This window comes from Dipodomys ordii, unplaced genomic scaffold (genome assembly GCF_000151885.1).
Source record: "Dipodomys ordii isolate 6190 unplaced genomic scaffold, Dord_2.0 Scaffold233, whole genome shotgun sequence".
NCBI classification, from domain to species: Eukaryota; Metazoa; Chordata; class Mammalia; order Rodentia; family Heteromyidae; genus Dipodomys; species Dipodomys ordii.
In genome coordinates this window covers 791,675-805,486 of record NW_012267449.1, presented here as the reverse complement: position 1 = coordinate 805,486, position 13,812 = coordinate 791,675, and the positions used below count along the sequence as shown (strand labels likewise).

The 13,812-nt window shown below is 35.4% G+C and overlaps 1 protein-coding gene across 2 annotated transcripts in view; it reads left to right on the top strand.

Annotated features, from left to right (window-relative positions):
- Lrch2 (leucine-rich repeats and calponin homology (CH) domain containing 2) overlaps positions 1-13,812 on the top strand; it is a 105,446-nt gene that overhangs the window by 42,610 nt on the left and 49,024 nt on the right. For both annotated transcript variants that reach the window (XM_013035956.1, XM_013035958.1), the window contains exons 4-10: positions 339-444; positions 528-664; positions 5,462-5,595; positions 8,404-8,491; positions 8,772-8,883; positions 9,064-9,161; positions 9,258-9,316. In XM_013035956.1, coding sequence (XP_012891410.1) covers positions 339-444; positions 528-664; positions 5,462-5,595; positions 8,404-8,491; positions 8,772-8,883; positions 9,064-9,161; positions 9,258-9,316 — 734 coding nt within the window. The remainder of the gene's footprint in view (positions 1-338; positions 445-527; positions 665-5,461; positions 5,596-8,403; positions 8,492-8,771; positions 8,884-9,063; positions 9,162-9,257; positions 9,317-13,812) is intronic.

Below are 13,812 nucleotides of genomic sequence, written 5' to 3'. Positions count from 1 at the left end.
TACCACTTGAGCTACAATGCCACTTCTGGTTTTCTGGTGGTTTATTGGAGATAGGAGTCTCACGGTCTCTCCTGCCCGGGCTGGCTTTGAACCGCGATCTTCAGATCTCAGCCTCCTGAGTAGCTAGGATTACAGGCGTGAGCCACCAGCGCCCGGCTTTACATTGACATTCTTGACACTTAACCTTGATAAAATTGAATGCATACAATTCTCCCTTTCCCCCTAAACGAATAGCTTTATATTACAGGTCATTCTTAGTTGCTATTAACCATATGTTTTAATTTAAAGATTGGAATGTATTTGCCTTTCTCAGTTTATTATTTTCTTTTATTACTTAGGATATTAGCTGCAATGAAATACAGGTCCTTCCCCAACAAATGGGAAAATTACAGTCACTTCGAGAGTTGAATATAAGAAGAAATAATCTTCATTCTTTGCCGGATGGTAAGATGTTCACTGTTTTTACTTATATGTATATGAAAGTAGCTATGCAATATTTAACTTATTTATTTTTCATTTCTGCACAGAACTAGGTGATCTTCCCTTAGTCAAGCTGGATTTTTCTTGTAATAAAGTGACTGAAATCCCAGTTTGTTACAGGAAGCTGCATCATTTGCAAGTAATAATTTTGGATAACAATCCACTACAAGTACCACCAGCACAGGTTTGTTTTGAGAATATAGAACATATTTTTCACTTTTATTCATCATTCCATCTTTTTGTTAAAAAGCACCAAATGAAGAATCGAAAGTATTTCTTTATAGAAATGAAGTGGTTTTTTGACTTTGGTAGGAAGATCTAGATTAGTATTTTGAAAACCCAGACATTAGCTTTCTGCTTGAATTATTTTTGGCAGCACTGGTTTGAACTGAGAGTCTGTGATTGCTCATTATGTTCTTTACCATTTAAGCCACACATCTAGCCTGGATTTTTGCTGGTTATTTTGGAGATGGAGTCTACTCAGTTTTTGTTTGCTATTTACCCTAAAGAATAGTTAGATTCTTAGGTTTTTGTCCATCAGTTTGGGGTCCATATGAAGTACCTCTTGCCTCTGCATAAGACTGGAGTTTACTTTTTAGAGAAGCATTGCCAATATTACTTTCTATAGTAATGTAAATGCTTTGTGTCTGTACTGTCTATTATGGTAGCCATAGTGGTTGTTGAGGACTTGAATGTTTATAGGGTAATAGAATGGAATTATTAAGACTAGAGTTTTAGATCCCAGACCCCAACTCCAGGAGTTGTACTTGTTAGGTCTGGCCACACATCTCTACATGCCAAATAGAGATGTGAATGACAGACACATGCATGGCATGGGAAGACAGTACTTCTGGACATCTTCAGCTATTTTCAGGGTACAGACATTTGCCTTCGGTTAAATAGGGAGAATTAGGGCAGAGGGCAAGAAAGTATGCATTGTTAAAATAGTCCCAAGTAAAAGAATTATTCAAAGGTGTCAGGTGGTCTGATAGTCTGCTGTCTCACATTTGATGAGGTGAGACCTCAGAGACTTGTTGATATCTAGCAGTTGATCTGGTCTCCTTTCTGCTCTTTTCTGGGTCCCAAAACACTTAAAAAGTGACAGAATGGCTCAGGACATAGATGGAAAATGGAGGAGTCTGGAATATTTAGCCTTTATTCTGCTCCCCAGTTATTATTTCTCAGCAAAGGCAGCTTTTGTCACTTTTATTTAGATATAATTGTTTACATTTACATAGTCACATGTGGCTAGTGTTTACCATATTGTACAATATAGCTATAAGAGATTGAACTGTAGTCAAGTGTTACAAAATCTTGGAATCAGATTCATGTGCCTAAAGAGCAGCAAACACCAACAGTGAACATAGGGTAATTGGAATAGAGAATTTAGTCAAGAAGATTGAGCAGGTGGGGGAAATTCCTCCTCAAATCCACCTTCTTTCAGCAAGCATGATTGAACAGAAAGAAGGTTTAATTTCATGTGTTTTTCATAAAATAAATGTGTTCAGTCTTCTTGATTCCAGTGAATATCTGGTAGAATATTGAGCAATTTGTGGTTCTGCAAATCAAGTGTGTAAACCATCCTACGAATGCTGTTAGTTCATTTTTCTGTAACAAAGATAACACTGTTAACAATGGATAATTACAGAAATAGAAACAGGGCTAGATGAAAGAATGTGGTGTTATTACTATTTATTTTCAAAGTTTAACTAGGAGCTGGGCGCTGGTGGCTCACATTTGCAATTTTAGCTACTTAGGAGGGTGAGATTAGAGGATTGTGGTTTGAAAGCCATCATGGGCAGGAAAGTTCATGAGATGATTTTTTTTCTGTCATGAGGCTTGAACTCTGGGCCTGAGCACTGTCCCTAATATCTTCAGCTCAAGGATAGAGCTCTACCACTTGAGCCATGGCTGGCTTTTCTGGTGATTTATTGGAGATAGGAGCTTCACAGCTTTTCCTGCCTGGGCTGACTTTGAATCCCGCTCCTCAGATCTCAGCCTCCTGAGTAGTTAAGAATTACAAACGTGAGGCACCAGTGCCCGCTTCAAGAGATTGACTCTTATCTCCAGTTAACCACCAAAAAAGTAAATGAAGCTGTGGCTTAAATCAGTAGGTAGAGTGCTAGCCTTGAGCAGAAAAACTCAGGGATAGCGTCCAGGCCGCATTCAAGCTTCACAATCAGCAACAACAAAAAATTTAACTAGGGAGCAAGAGTGGCTCAAAAAACTTAGAAGAGTAAAAGTTTTATTAGTTTTGTTATGTGCGCTTAGTTATACAGATACAAGTGTGAGCAGTCATGGGCATAGTGAGACCCTATGCCCCAAACAATGAATGCTTACATACAAAATGATGGGATTCTCTGGTAGACTTCCCTACTGGACACCAGAATACATGCTCCCTTTTTATCCATGTCAGACAGAATTGATGGATTCCTTCTGTGGTAAACTGATTGACTCAGGAGAAAGGACTAAGGTCACATGAACTGTCAGTCTCTGTTGTATCACCTGATAGATGGAAACTCACCATTAGTAAGCTTCCACCATGCATACAAAGCTTCCCGTTGGCTTTTTATTGACTCTTGAAAATGAGAAGGCAGGGAACAATAACTAGATGTTGTAGGAATAATAACAAAACAGAGACTAAAATACTAAAAGTCTTCCATTGAAGCAAGACAGGATACACTGTTTCTCTTGTTTTCTTTTTTTTTATCTGCTTGTAGATATCCAGAAATATTTGTAAACCATATATCCTATGAGCTTTATATCTAAAATATATAAGCAACTCATAAAATTTAGTAGAAAGCAAGTAAATACATAACTTAAAAATGGATAAATGACTCAGACACTTTTTCAAAAACACATACAAATGGCCAACAGATATTTGAAAAGATGTTTAGTATCACTAATTGTTAGGGTAATTTGCTTAAAGGTTATAACTCTCAACTATTCTTATAGTACACAAAACAATTATATGAGGTGATGGGTATGTCAATTAGTTTGGCTTTGGTAATAGTTTCATAATGTATACATAGAGCAATACTTCATACTGTATACTCTAAATACATGCAGGATTGATTTGTCATTCATGACTCAGTAAAGCCAGGGAGAAAAAGAGGGAAAAAACAGAAAACATTCGCAGCAGCCCTGGAAACTAACAGAACTTAAGTTGGTTTCTTGAAAGGAGGAGGGAATAATTCCAACTTTCTACATTCAAGCTGTTAGTCAACAGTTAGGCAGGAAAAAGTTACAAGCATGGGAAGTCTTAGAGAGTTTAATTCCCATATACCTGTAGCAGAGTGGGCCATACCATTTGTTTCGCAAAACTCTTGTTTCATTTTTAAAATTATGTACACAAATTATTAGATTAAAAACAAAAGTTAATCTGGGTTCCAGTGGCTGTCTCCTGATATCCTATCTACACAAGAAGCTGAGATCTGGAAGATTAGGATCAAGGCCAGCCTGGGCAAGAAAGTTTATTAGTCTTATCTCCAGCAAAATGCAGGTTTTGGAGGTATCATAGAATGCCAGCCTGTGAAGCTGAGGAACTGAGTTCAAACCCCAGTACCACCAAATAAGTTAACATTTATAGAAGAAAAATAATGAAAGGTAAATGTTTATTTAGTTTGGAAGCCAACAGAGTATTATTTACCACGGTATTTGGTGCTGGTACTGGGGAATGAACTCAAGGGCCTTGAGCTTTCATTCAGATTTTTTTATTTGGGTAAGGCTCTACCATTTGAGCCACACTTCTCATTTTTGTGTTTTGTTTGTGGAGACAAGAGTCACATGGACTTTTCTTCCTGGGATGGCTTTGAGTCTTGTTCTTCAGATCTCTGTGTCCTTAATAGCTAGGAATATGGATGTGAGATACTAGCCCTTAGCTTTCTTATTTAGCACATTTTAATTTGTAATTTGTCAATTACTTATATTCTAATAGCTCAAGAAATTTTATTTATTTATTTTGCCAGTCGTGGGGCCTGAACTCTGGGCCTGGACACTGTCCCTCAGCTCTTCAGCTCAAGGCTAGCGCCCTACCACTTGAGCCACAGCACTACTTCTGGCTTTTTCTGCTTATGTGGTGCTGAGGAATCGAGCCCCCAGGGCCTGATGCATGCAAGGCAGGCACTCTACCACTAAGCCACCTTCCCAATCTGAAATTTTATTTTCTTAAATGAACAATTTCAGTAGTCAATTCAGACCCAGTATCTACTTTAGTCACTATGTTAATTTTAATGAAGCATTTTTCATTTTCACTTGGAATTATACTTTCTTTTTAGTGCACTTGTCTATTTTCTTTGTTGATTGTGTTTTCATGTACTTTAAGGTTTTATGAATCTGTAACACAGTTATTTTTGTTAGAAATCTTGAGAGATTTATTTGCTCTTATTCATGGTGACTGAATTTAGCCTTTGTAAAGCTGACGTTGCCTCGTTTCCATTCTTTTGTATAGTTTTTTTTTGACCCCTTATTATTCCTTTCCTCCATGAGCAATGAAAATAATTTCTCAGTGTATTCTAACAAGTTTAGTCTCCTACGTTTCTTCTATCTTTATGTTAGTCTTCTGTCAATGTTCTTATCCTGAAATTTTAGTGGTTCTGGCGAGACTAAATAATTACATATATCATTTACTCTGTTCTCAAAAATCTAATGGATGGTGTTCTTTTTTTCAAATAAAGACCATTTCAATGAGTTGAAAATTTTATATTGTTGAATGACTTTTGCATTCTACTTTTAACAAGTAAACTTGAGTGCAAAGTAGAAAAATTAACTTACTTTTCTCAATTAAAACAAAGACATGGTAAAAGAATACTAATTTGTAGCTTTATAATCAGATTTTTGCATGTAGTGTCAGAGTACAATTTATTCAAACATGCAAAGTGTCAAGACTGTGAAGTCTCAACATAATTTGAAAGTATTAAAAATACATAAATAATAGAGCCTTTATATATGAAACTATATAATATATTTTATTATTTGACAGATATGTTTAAAGGGTAAAGTGCACATATTTAAGTACCTAAATATTCAAGCATGTTGTAGAATGGATAAGAAACCAGATTCTCTTGATCTTCCATCTCTGAATAAAAGAGTGCCATCTCAGCCTCTCACAGACAGGTAATGTAATATTCTCTTACTCCCACATGATAACTGTTCCATGTTTTAATAAAAGGTATTTCTTAATCTTGAACATTCAAAACGTGTTTAGTCTGATTGGCCCAGTTAACCTCAGTAATTGGCTGATGCTAAATATCATAGAATGCATTTTGGAATACTAGAGTAACTTTGAGATTTTTTTCCAGATAATTCTTATTTCAGTAGTGAAAATGTAAGTGTTTGGCATAGGGACACTTATTTCTCAGTTGTAAAAACTGTTTATTTACCTTTGTCACTGTTTTCTGCGTTTGTAATAGCAAGTAGAATTTGACTTTGAACTGAGGTTGGTGGAAGAGTGAAACATTTCTAGAGGTACCTTTCTTCCTTTCATCACATTTTCTCTTTTTTGTGTGGTGCTGGGGGGTTCAGCCTATGCAAGTGCTGTGCAACTGAGCCACATTACAACCTCTTGGTTATATTCTTTATGTCCAGATCAAAGATGATGAATCATAGGTATCAGCTATGCTTTTGGTGTTTTCTTCTTTATGAGATTTTAAAATGGTACCCCTCCCTCTCTGTTTATAGTGGGGTTTGAACTCAGTTCCTCATGCCTGCTAGGCAGGAGCTCTATCACTTGCGCCACATCACAGTCCTGATACCTTCTCAAGATATAGATTAGTCTGAATGATTTTATGAAAATAGAATCCCATGTACCAGTATAGATAACTTTGAATGGGGTGAGACTACAAAAAGCAATACTATGTCTCTGGATAAAATATTTCAAAGGTTGTCATTGCATACATGATAAAGTTGTATATTGCTTTGAATGGCACTATCGTAAATACCACTGCTAAGCTGATATGATCTTGAATTCCTAAATAGGACTTTTCCTTGAATACTTTTCTTGCTTTGAGTAGAATTAAATATCTAAACACTGGATTTAGTTCCTAAGGAGTATTTTGTTAAATATTATGAATTGTAGTAGAGAAAATTCAGTAAAAATTGGAACTAAGACCTGTGTTAATCTCTTAGTCTGGCTTGTAGTTGAGAATGAATTTAGTAATGATATTCACTGTTTTAGTCATTTATGTCAGAAATATCTGTTGAATTCCTATTTCTATATTCAGAGGGATTTTTTTTTGGTTGGATACATGTTTTTCTTGATCCTCATGGAGCTTATAGTCTTGTCGAGGAGTCAATAAATAAACAAAGCAATAATATATATTCTCAGTATACTTTGCGATCTATAACCTGAGGCTGGATGATTAATAAACAATAGAAGTTTATTTGAATAATGGTTTCAGGGGCTAGGAAGTTCAAGATAGAACTGTTGTATATGGTATTATATTGCTGTGTCACAGAAAGAAGGGCAAAAGAAAGAAGGGGAGAAGAGGGAGCCAAATTATTTCTTAAACTTATTTCCAGCATAATGAACACATTTCCATAAAAACAATCCATTCATGAGGGCACAACTCCTATGACCTAAATATCACCAGTTAGGCCTCACTTCTCCACATGGTGAAAGAATCAAATTTCCAACATGTGAGCTTTAGTGGCACATTTGAACTATAGTATATACACTCATACCCACACTCTCCTGCCCCACAGATGCTCTTCCACTTAGAGTAATTCAACTTGGCATTTTTGACTTTTTGATGCCTTTACAAGGAACCATACTTTGATTTTTTTCTATTCTAGTATGTGTGGTATGGTACTGGCTCACAATATTGGGAAGCCACAATGAGTTGCAGCAACTTAGCCACCAGGTCACAAGAGTGACCAATCAATACCCTATCATGGACTTTGTGGTTAAGCTGTGATGTTCATTAAGTAGCTGTGTTACGTTCATTTTCAGATTTTAATATTTTCAAGTTTGTTTTGTTGCTGCTTCTGTATATGTATGTAAAATATACATGCACACATATGTAAAACTGTGGTGAGTACTGTAAAATAAAGAACTGTACACCGCAGTCAGGGTATGTCTCTTTGGAAGTTAAGAAAATCCAGTTATGTGAGGAGTGTGGAGCAAGTCATTTGAGGCAGAAAGAATAACATGTGTAAACACTGTAGGTGAGGAACAAACTGCATTTGCTAGGGTTTTAGGAGGACACTTTGTTCAGCAGAGGAATTAAAGCATAGTGATTAAGATCTGGGAATCAGATTTACAAAGGTGTTTGCAAATTTTGTATACTCAGGTAAATTATCTCCATTTTTGCCAGCCTCAGGGTCCTTATAAAATGAGAGAATACCATCCATCTGCTAGAGTTTTCAACAGAAATATAAAAGGCATTGTCTTAAAACAACATAGTTCCTCACACATAATAAGTGTCATTATATTTGCTACCTTGGTGGCATATTTTGAAATTCAAAAATTGGCAGGGATAGCCTTAGCATCATACCAAAAGAACAACATATACAATGCTTTACAACTCTTGTGTGTGTATGTGTGTATGTCTTAATTATTAGATGGTCATTATTTATTACAATTAGAGCACGTTTTTGGACTGAATAAAGAACTGTGTAAAATATATTTGTCAAACAAAGCAGAATGATAAGTCTTTTATCAAGATGATTATTTAGCAAGGTAGTTTGCTTTTCTGAATCCCTCTGGAGAAATGGGCTCTTGTTAATAATTAATACTTTATAATAGATGAAGGGAAAATATTGCATGAATGGCATGAATTAAAAACCTTTCATAGGAATATTTCTGGTATTTTCCCCCTCCAGTCCTTAAGGTTGTTTTATTTTATCTAGGAAAATTGTAGGGAAAGTGTGCATTGTCTATTTAAGAAAAAATTCTAACTGCCCTTAGGGTTTCTATTTCCATAGTATGGAAGATTTTTATCCGAATAAAAATCACGGTCCTGACTCTGGAATTGGGAGTGATAATGGAGAGAAACGATTATCTACAACAGAAGTGAGTCTTTTCTATTACAGATCTAATTTATTCTATAATTTCATTAGAGCTTTGAAAGAGACATTTGCACATATTTGACTTGCAAATAAGATCACATGACAAATGAAAACAATGATCTATTTATTTTAAAAGCAGAACAAGCACCTTTAACATAATTTTTTGGTTTGAAAACTAGACATATACAGCAGGTATTTTCTAATTCATATGTTTAGTTAAAGCAATATAATTTTTATCATATATTTCACATGCCTTGCTTGTATTTTATACATGTTCTTTTCAGCCTTCAGATGATGATACAATCAGTCTTCATTCTCAAGTGTCAGAATCAAATAGAGAACAAACATTGAGAAATGATAATCATACACTAGGAAGCAAGATTGATTCCCAGAAAGGTAATTCATGTGGTATCTGCTCTTTTTATTTCATGTGCACAATCCTTATTAAAAACAGGCTTTTAAAGTTATAATGTTTTAAGCTAATTCTTATAGTGAGAAAATAACTTTTTATTCTAAGCACTACAGTATTAGAGCATCTTCTGTTATATTTTAAAATATATATGAATCTGCTTTTAGACCAGGAGGTGTATGATTTTATTGATCCCAATACGGAAGATGTAGCTGTTACCGAACAAGGAGATATACATATTGGATCATTTGTCTCTTTCCTTAAGGTAAATATAACAGTGAACACATACTAATGACATGTTCTACTTAATCTTACAAAAGTAGACGGACATACAATTCAAAATGGTTTTCTTTTATATAAGGGAAAAGAAAAATGCTCTGAAAAATCACAGAAAAATGAAGATTTGGGAAATGAGAAAAGGTAAGCACAGGAGAACTCCCAAAATGAAATGTTACTTACGAATATTGAACTGTTCATGATCAATTCCAACTGAAATTCTTATAGGACTTTTTGCTCATTTATGTTATATTAGTTAATTAGCGAGTACTTTATCTCTGAATTGCTTAATTAAGCTCTGAGTAAACATTTAAGTCCGTTTAGGACACACATTGTGTTTCTTCCATGAAGTATGGTAATGGTATCTCCTATTTTACTGTTGAAGAGGGCTATACCTTTTCATACATTGCTTCAGTTGAGTTCTTTAATAACCTTTTAAAATAGGTGGGATTGAGGTTATTGTACCAATTAGTAAACTTGAGGCCCAGAGTTCCATAGGTCTAACTCAGGAGGTTTATATCTTGATTTAATACTTCCTAGTTTGCCAAGATGGCTATGACAAATTTAAGGATATTTTCTTGCATATTTAAAAAAACTAATTGTGATTTGGATGTTCTCTTTATTTGTTTTATGAAAGCATGGGATATGATCAACCATATTTTTCTTAGTCATCCTTTCAGGTTGCCTTGTAACTGCTAGAAGGAAGGAATGCTAGAAGGCAGGAGTGTTTATTGGGTACCAATCATGTATAAGGATTAATATGATGTCTCTTTCCATGTTTCTCATTTAATATTTACTAAATCTCTGCAGGGTACATGTTGACTCTTTTTTCATAAGTGAGGAAGTTAAAGTTGAGAGACTACATTTTGTGTCTAAACATCTTATGTCCACTAGTACCTAGGGTATGAACTGAACTTTCTTGAATCTCCATATGTTTTTGGTTTTTTGGGGGGGGGGTGTTTTCAAAGCCTTTATTCCTCTAAGCAGATAAAAATCTTCCAAAAACCTTACAGTTATTTGGGGAACTTTTCATCTTAGCCACGTTGAGAGCTACACCTATTCATATTTTCTCTCCTGTGTTAGCTTACTCTTATCTTAACTGACATTTAGTTGTACCCCTCTGGATCCCCTTGACATTTATTTCCCCCTGTCTCCCCTCCTTTTTTTCACTGCATTTCCATTAAGTGACTTTATCAGTTAATTTTTTTTACTTTGTTGCTGAGAATTTAACCTAAGGTCTCATGCATTCTAAGCACATACTCTACCACTGATTGAACTACAACCAGCCCTTCAGTTTTTAAAGAAATTACTACACTTAAGCTGGGTGATGGTGGCTCATGCATATAAGCGTAGCCACTCAGGAGGCTGAGTTCAAAGCCAGCTCAGACAGGAATGTCCATAAGCAAATACTAGGAGTGAAGCTGTGCTTCAAGTGCTAGAGCACCAGCTTTGAGTGAACAAAGGGACAGCATCCAGGCCCTGATTTCAAGCCCTAGCACAAGCACAGCAAATAATTGTTTTAATAGTAGAAGGGGAGAATTTCCTTGTGACCTTTCTCTACATGTGTACAATATATCCCCCATTTTCTCTTTTCCTACTCCTTCTTAAAAACAATTTCAGCAAATTTCGTTGTTCTATTTGTATACAGGTAAAAAAATTACTTCAAATTCATCCTCACTGATCCTTTTCCTTAGCCCTCCACCTTCTTATTGGTACTACCCTCCCCCCAACAGAGCCTGTTTTCATTTTATTTATTTTCTTGTGGTTTAGTTGTACTAAGGGCTTTCACCATGGTCGTTTAGATATTAGTATATTATATTTTGCTCAGAATAACTGCTTATTACTTTCTCTTTCCATGACCACCTTCCCAACCCTTATTGTACAACACCTTTCATTGATATTCATTTTGTAGTCTTCATATATAGTTGCAATTTATTTTGAAATTATTCACTCCTTCTTTTCATCCCCTTAAACAGTCCTAAAGATAAAATCATGTTTTATGATAAATATATGTATATACATATATACACATATATAACATATATAATGTGAATATACATGTATTTGTACATGAACATAAATGTCTTTTAGGTTTTGCATCCATATATGAGTGAAAACATATATACTTTTTGATCTTGGCTTACCCTGATTAACACAATGGTCTCTATTCCATCCATATTTTAAAAATGACTACTTCATTTTTATTTGTGGCTGTGTTATATGCTATGGTACACATGTACTGTATTTTCTTTATTCATCTATTTTTGGGCACTTTAGCTGATTCTACAGTTTGGCAATTGTGAATAGTGCTACAGGTGTAAACACAGGTATACAAGTATCTTTCTTTATATTGACTTACTTTTCTTTTGTTAAATGTCCAATAGTTATTTGGTGGAGTCATATGATGAGTCAGTTTGTAGTTTTTGAGGAGCTCCTACACTAATTTCTATAATAGTTTACAATCCCATCAATCAGCTTATGATAGTTCATTTTCCCTGCATCTTCACTAGAATTTGTAGTTTTTGAATGATTGCTATTATGATTAGGGGAGATAGAATCTTAGTGTAGATTTGATTTGCATTTTCTTATGGCTAAAGATGTGGAATATTTCTTATTTATTTATTTATTTTGTGAACACACTGTACAGAGGGTTACAATTACATGGGCAGGTTAATGCGTACATTTCTTATCAAGCATTGCAGCCTCCTCCTTTGTTTACCCTTCACAGAGATGTGGAATATTTCTTCATGTATCCATTAGTTATCTGTATTTCTTCTATCCAATTCATTTTCCTATTTGTTAATTGGATTATTGGTTCTTTTGCTATTTAATTTTTGGAGCTCTTTTATTATGCTTGATATTAATCCTTTATCTGTTGAATAGCTAGCAAAGATTTCTTCCAGTCTATGAGTGCTCTCTCTCTCTCTCTTTCTCTCTCTCTCTCTCGGGCTGATTCTATGGCTTGAATTCAGAGCCTAGGTGCTGTACCTGAGCTTTCATGTTCAAGGTCATCACTCTACTCCTTGATCCACAGCTTTACTTCCAATATTTTTTTGTCAGTTGCGGGGCTTGAACTCTGGGCCTAGGTGCTGTCCCTGGGCTCTTCAGCTCAAGGCTATCACTCTATCACTTGGGTCACAGCGCTGCCTTTTATTTTCTGGTGGTTGATTGGAGAGAATTGTCTAACGGACTTTCCTGCCTGGGCTGGCTTCGAACCTTGATCCTCAGATCTCAGCCTCCTGAGTAGCTAGAATTACACTTGTGAGCGAGCCACTGGTGTCTGGCCAGTTCCAATATTTTTATGGTTAATTGGAGATAAGAATCTTACAAACTTTCCTAACCAGGCTGGCTTTGAACTGGGATTCTTAGATCCCAGCCTCCTGAGTAGCTAGGATTACTGGTGGGAGTCACTGGTGCCCAGTTATGAGCTGTCTCTTGGTACTTGTAATTGTTCCCTTTTAATTTGATACAGTCTCATTTGTCAGTTCTTGTTCTTGTTTTCTGGGTAATTGGAGTACTATTTAGTAAATAACGTATAATTTCCTGCAGTATATTTAAAAGTCTCAGGCCTTACTTTGAGTTCTTTACTCCATTTGGAATGGTTTTGTATACAAGCTGAGAAATATGAGTCAATCTTCAGTCTCATACACATAGATAAGTCTGTTCTGCTAGTACCATTTGTTAAAGGAGCTACCATTTTTGAAGGTGTTAAAATGGAATTTTTTTCCTAATTTCTTTCTCAGCCAGTAAATTATTGTAGAAGAGCTATTGATTTTTAAGTGTTGATTTTAAATCCTGCTGCATTTCTGAAGGTGATTTATCAGATCTAGAAGATTCTTGGTGGAGTCTGTAGGAACTGCTAAGTATATGAACATATCATCTCCAAAACTGGTAATTTGATTTTTCTTTCCCAATTTGAAGCCTTTTATTTCTTTCTCATGCCTTATTACTCTGGCTAAGAATTATAGTTCCATACTGAACAAGAGTGTGGAGAATGAACACCTTTGTCTTGTTACTAAGTTTAGGAGGAGAAGTTATATCAGAAGAAAAAGAAAAAAGAGAAATTATTTCAGTTTTTTCTATTTAATATAATATGTAATACTTCCTGTCATTTTTTATTGTGAAAATGCTGTACAGAGGGGTTACAATTACACAGGCAAGATAATGAGTACATTTCTTATCAAGCATTGTAGTCTCCTCCTTTGTTTCCCCTTCCCATCCCTTCCCATCCCTTCCCATCCTCCCCCTGCCCCCCAACCTTCTTCCCCCCACCAAAGTTGTAAAGTTCGTTTTTCCACATAACGACTTTTACATCTTATTGTTGCAATGGATCCACCTGTATCCCTATTTAAAAGATTTGTTTTTTTCCCTTCCCTTCCACAAATTATACCAACCTCAAATAAAGGGAAAGCAGGGGTTACACCATGGAGGAGGGACATACAAAGCAACAAAGAAATAATCTTATAAATGTGTTAGAAACAATCACCTGAAAGAAAAAAAAAACATTTGAATACTTATCTTAGGGTTCATTTCCCTAACATCAACTTATCTGACCTGTTCTGCTTGACACAGACATATACTAGTTATTGCAAATAAGGGAAACCATGGGACCTAAGTTTCTTTGGGCCTGGCTTACTTCA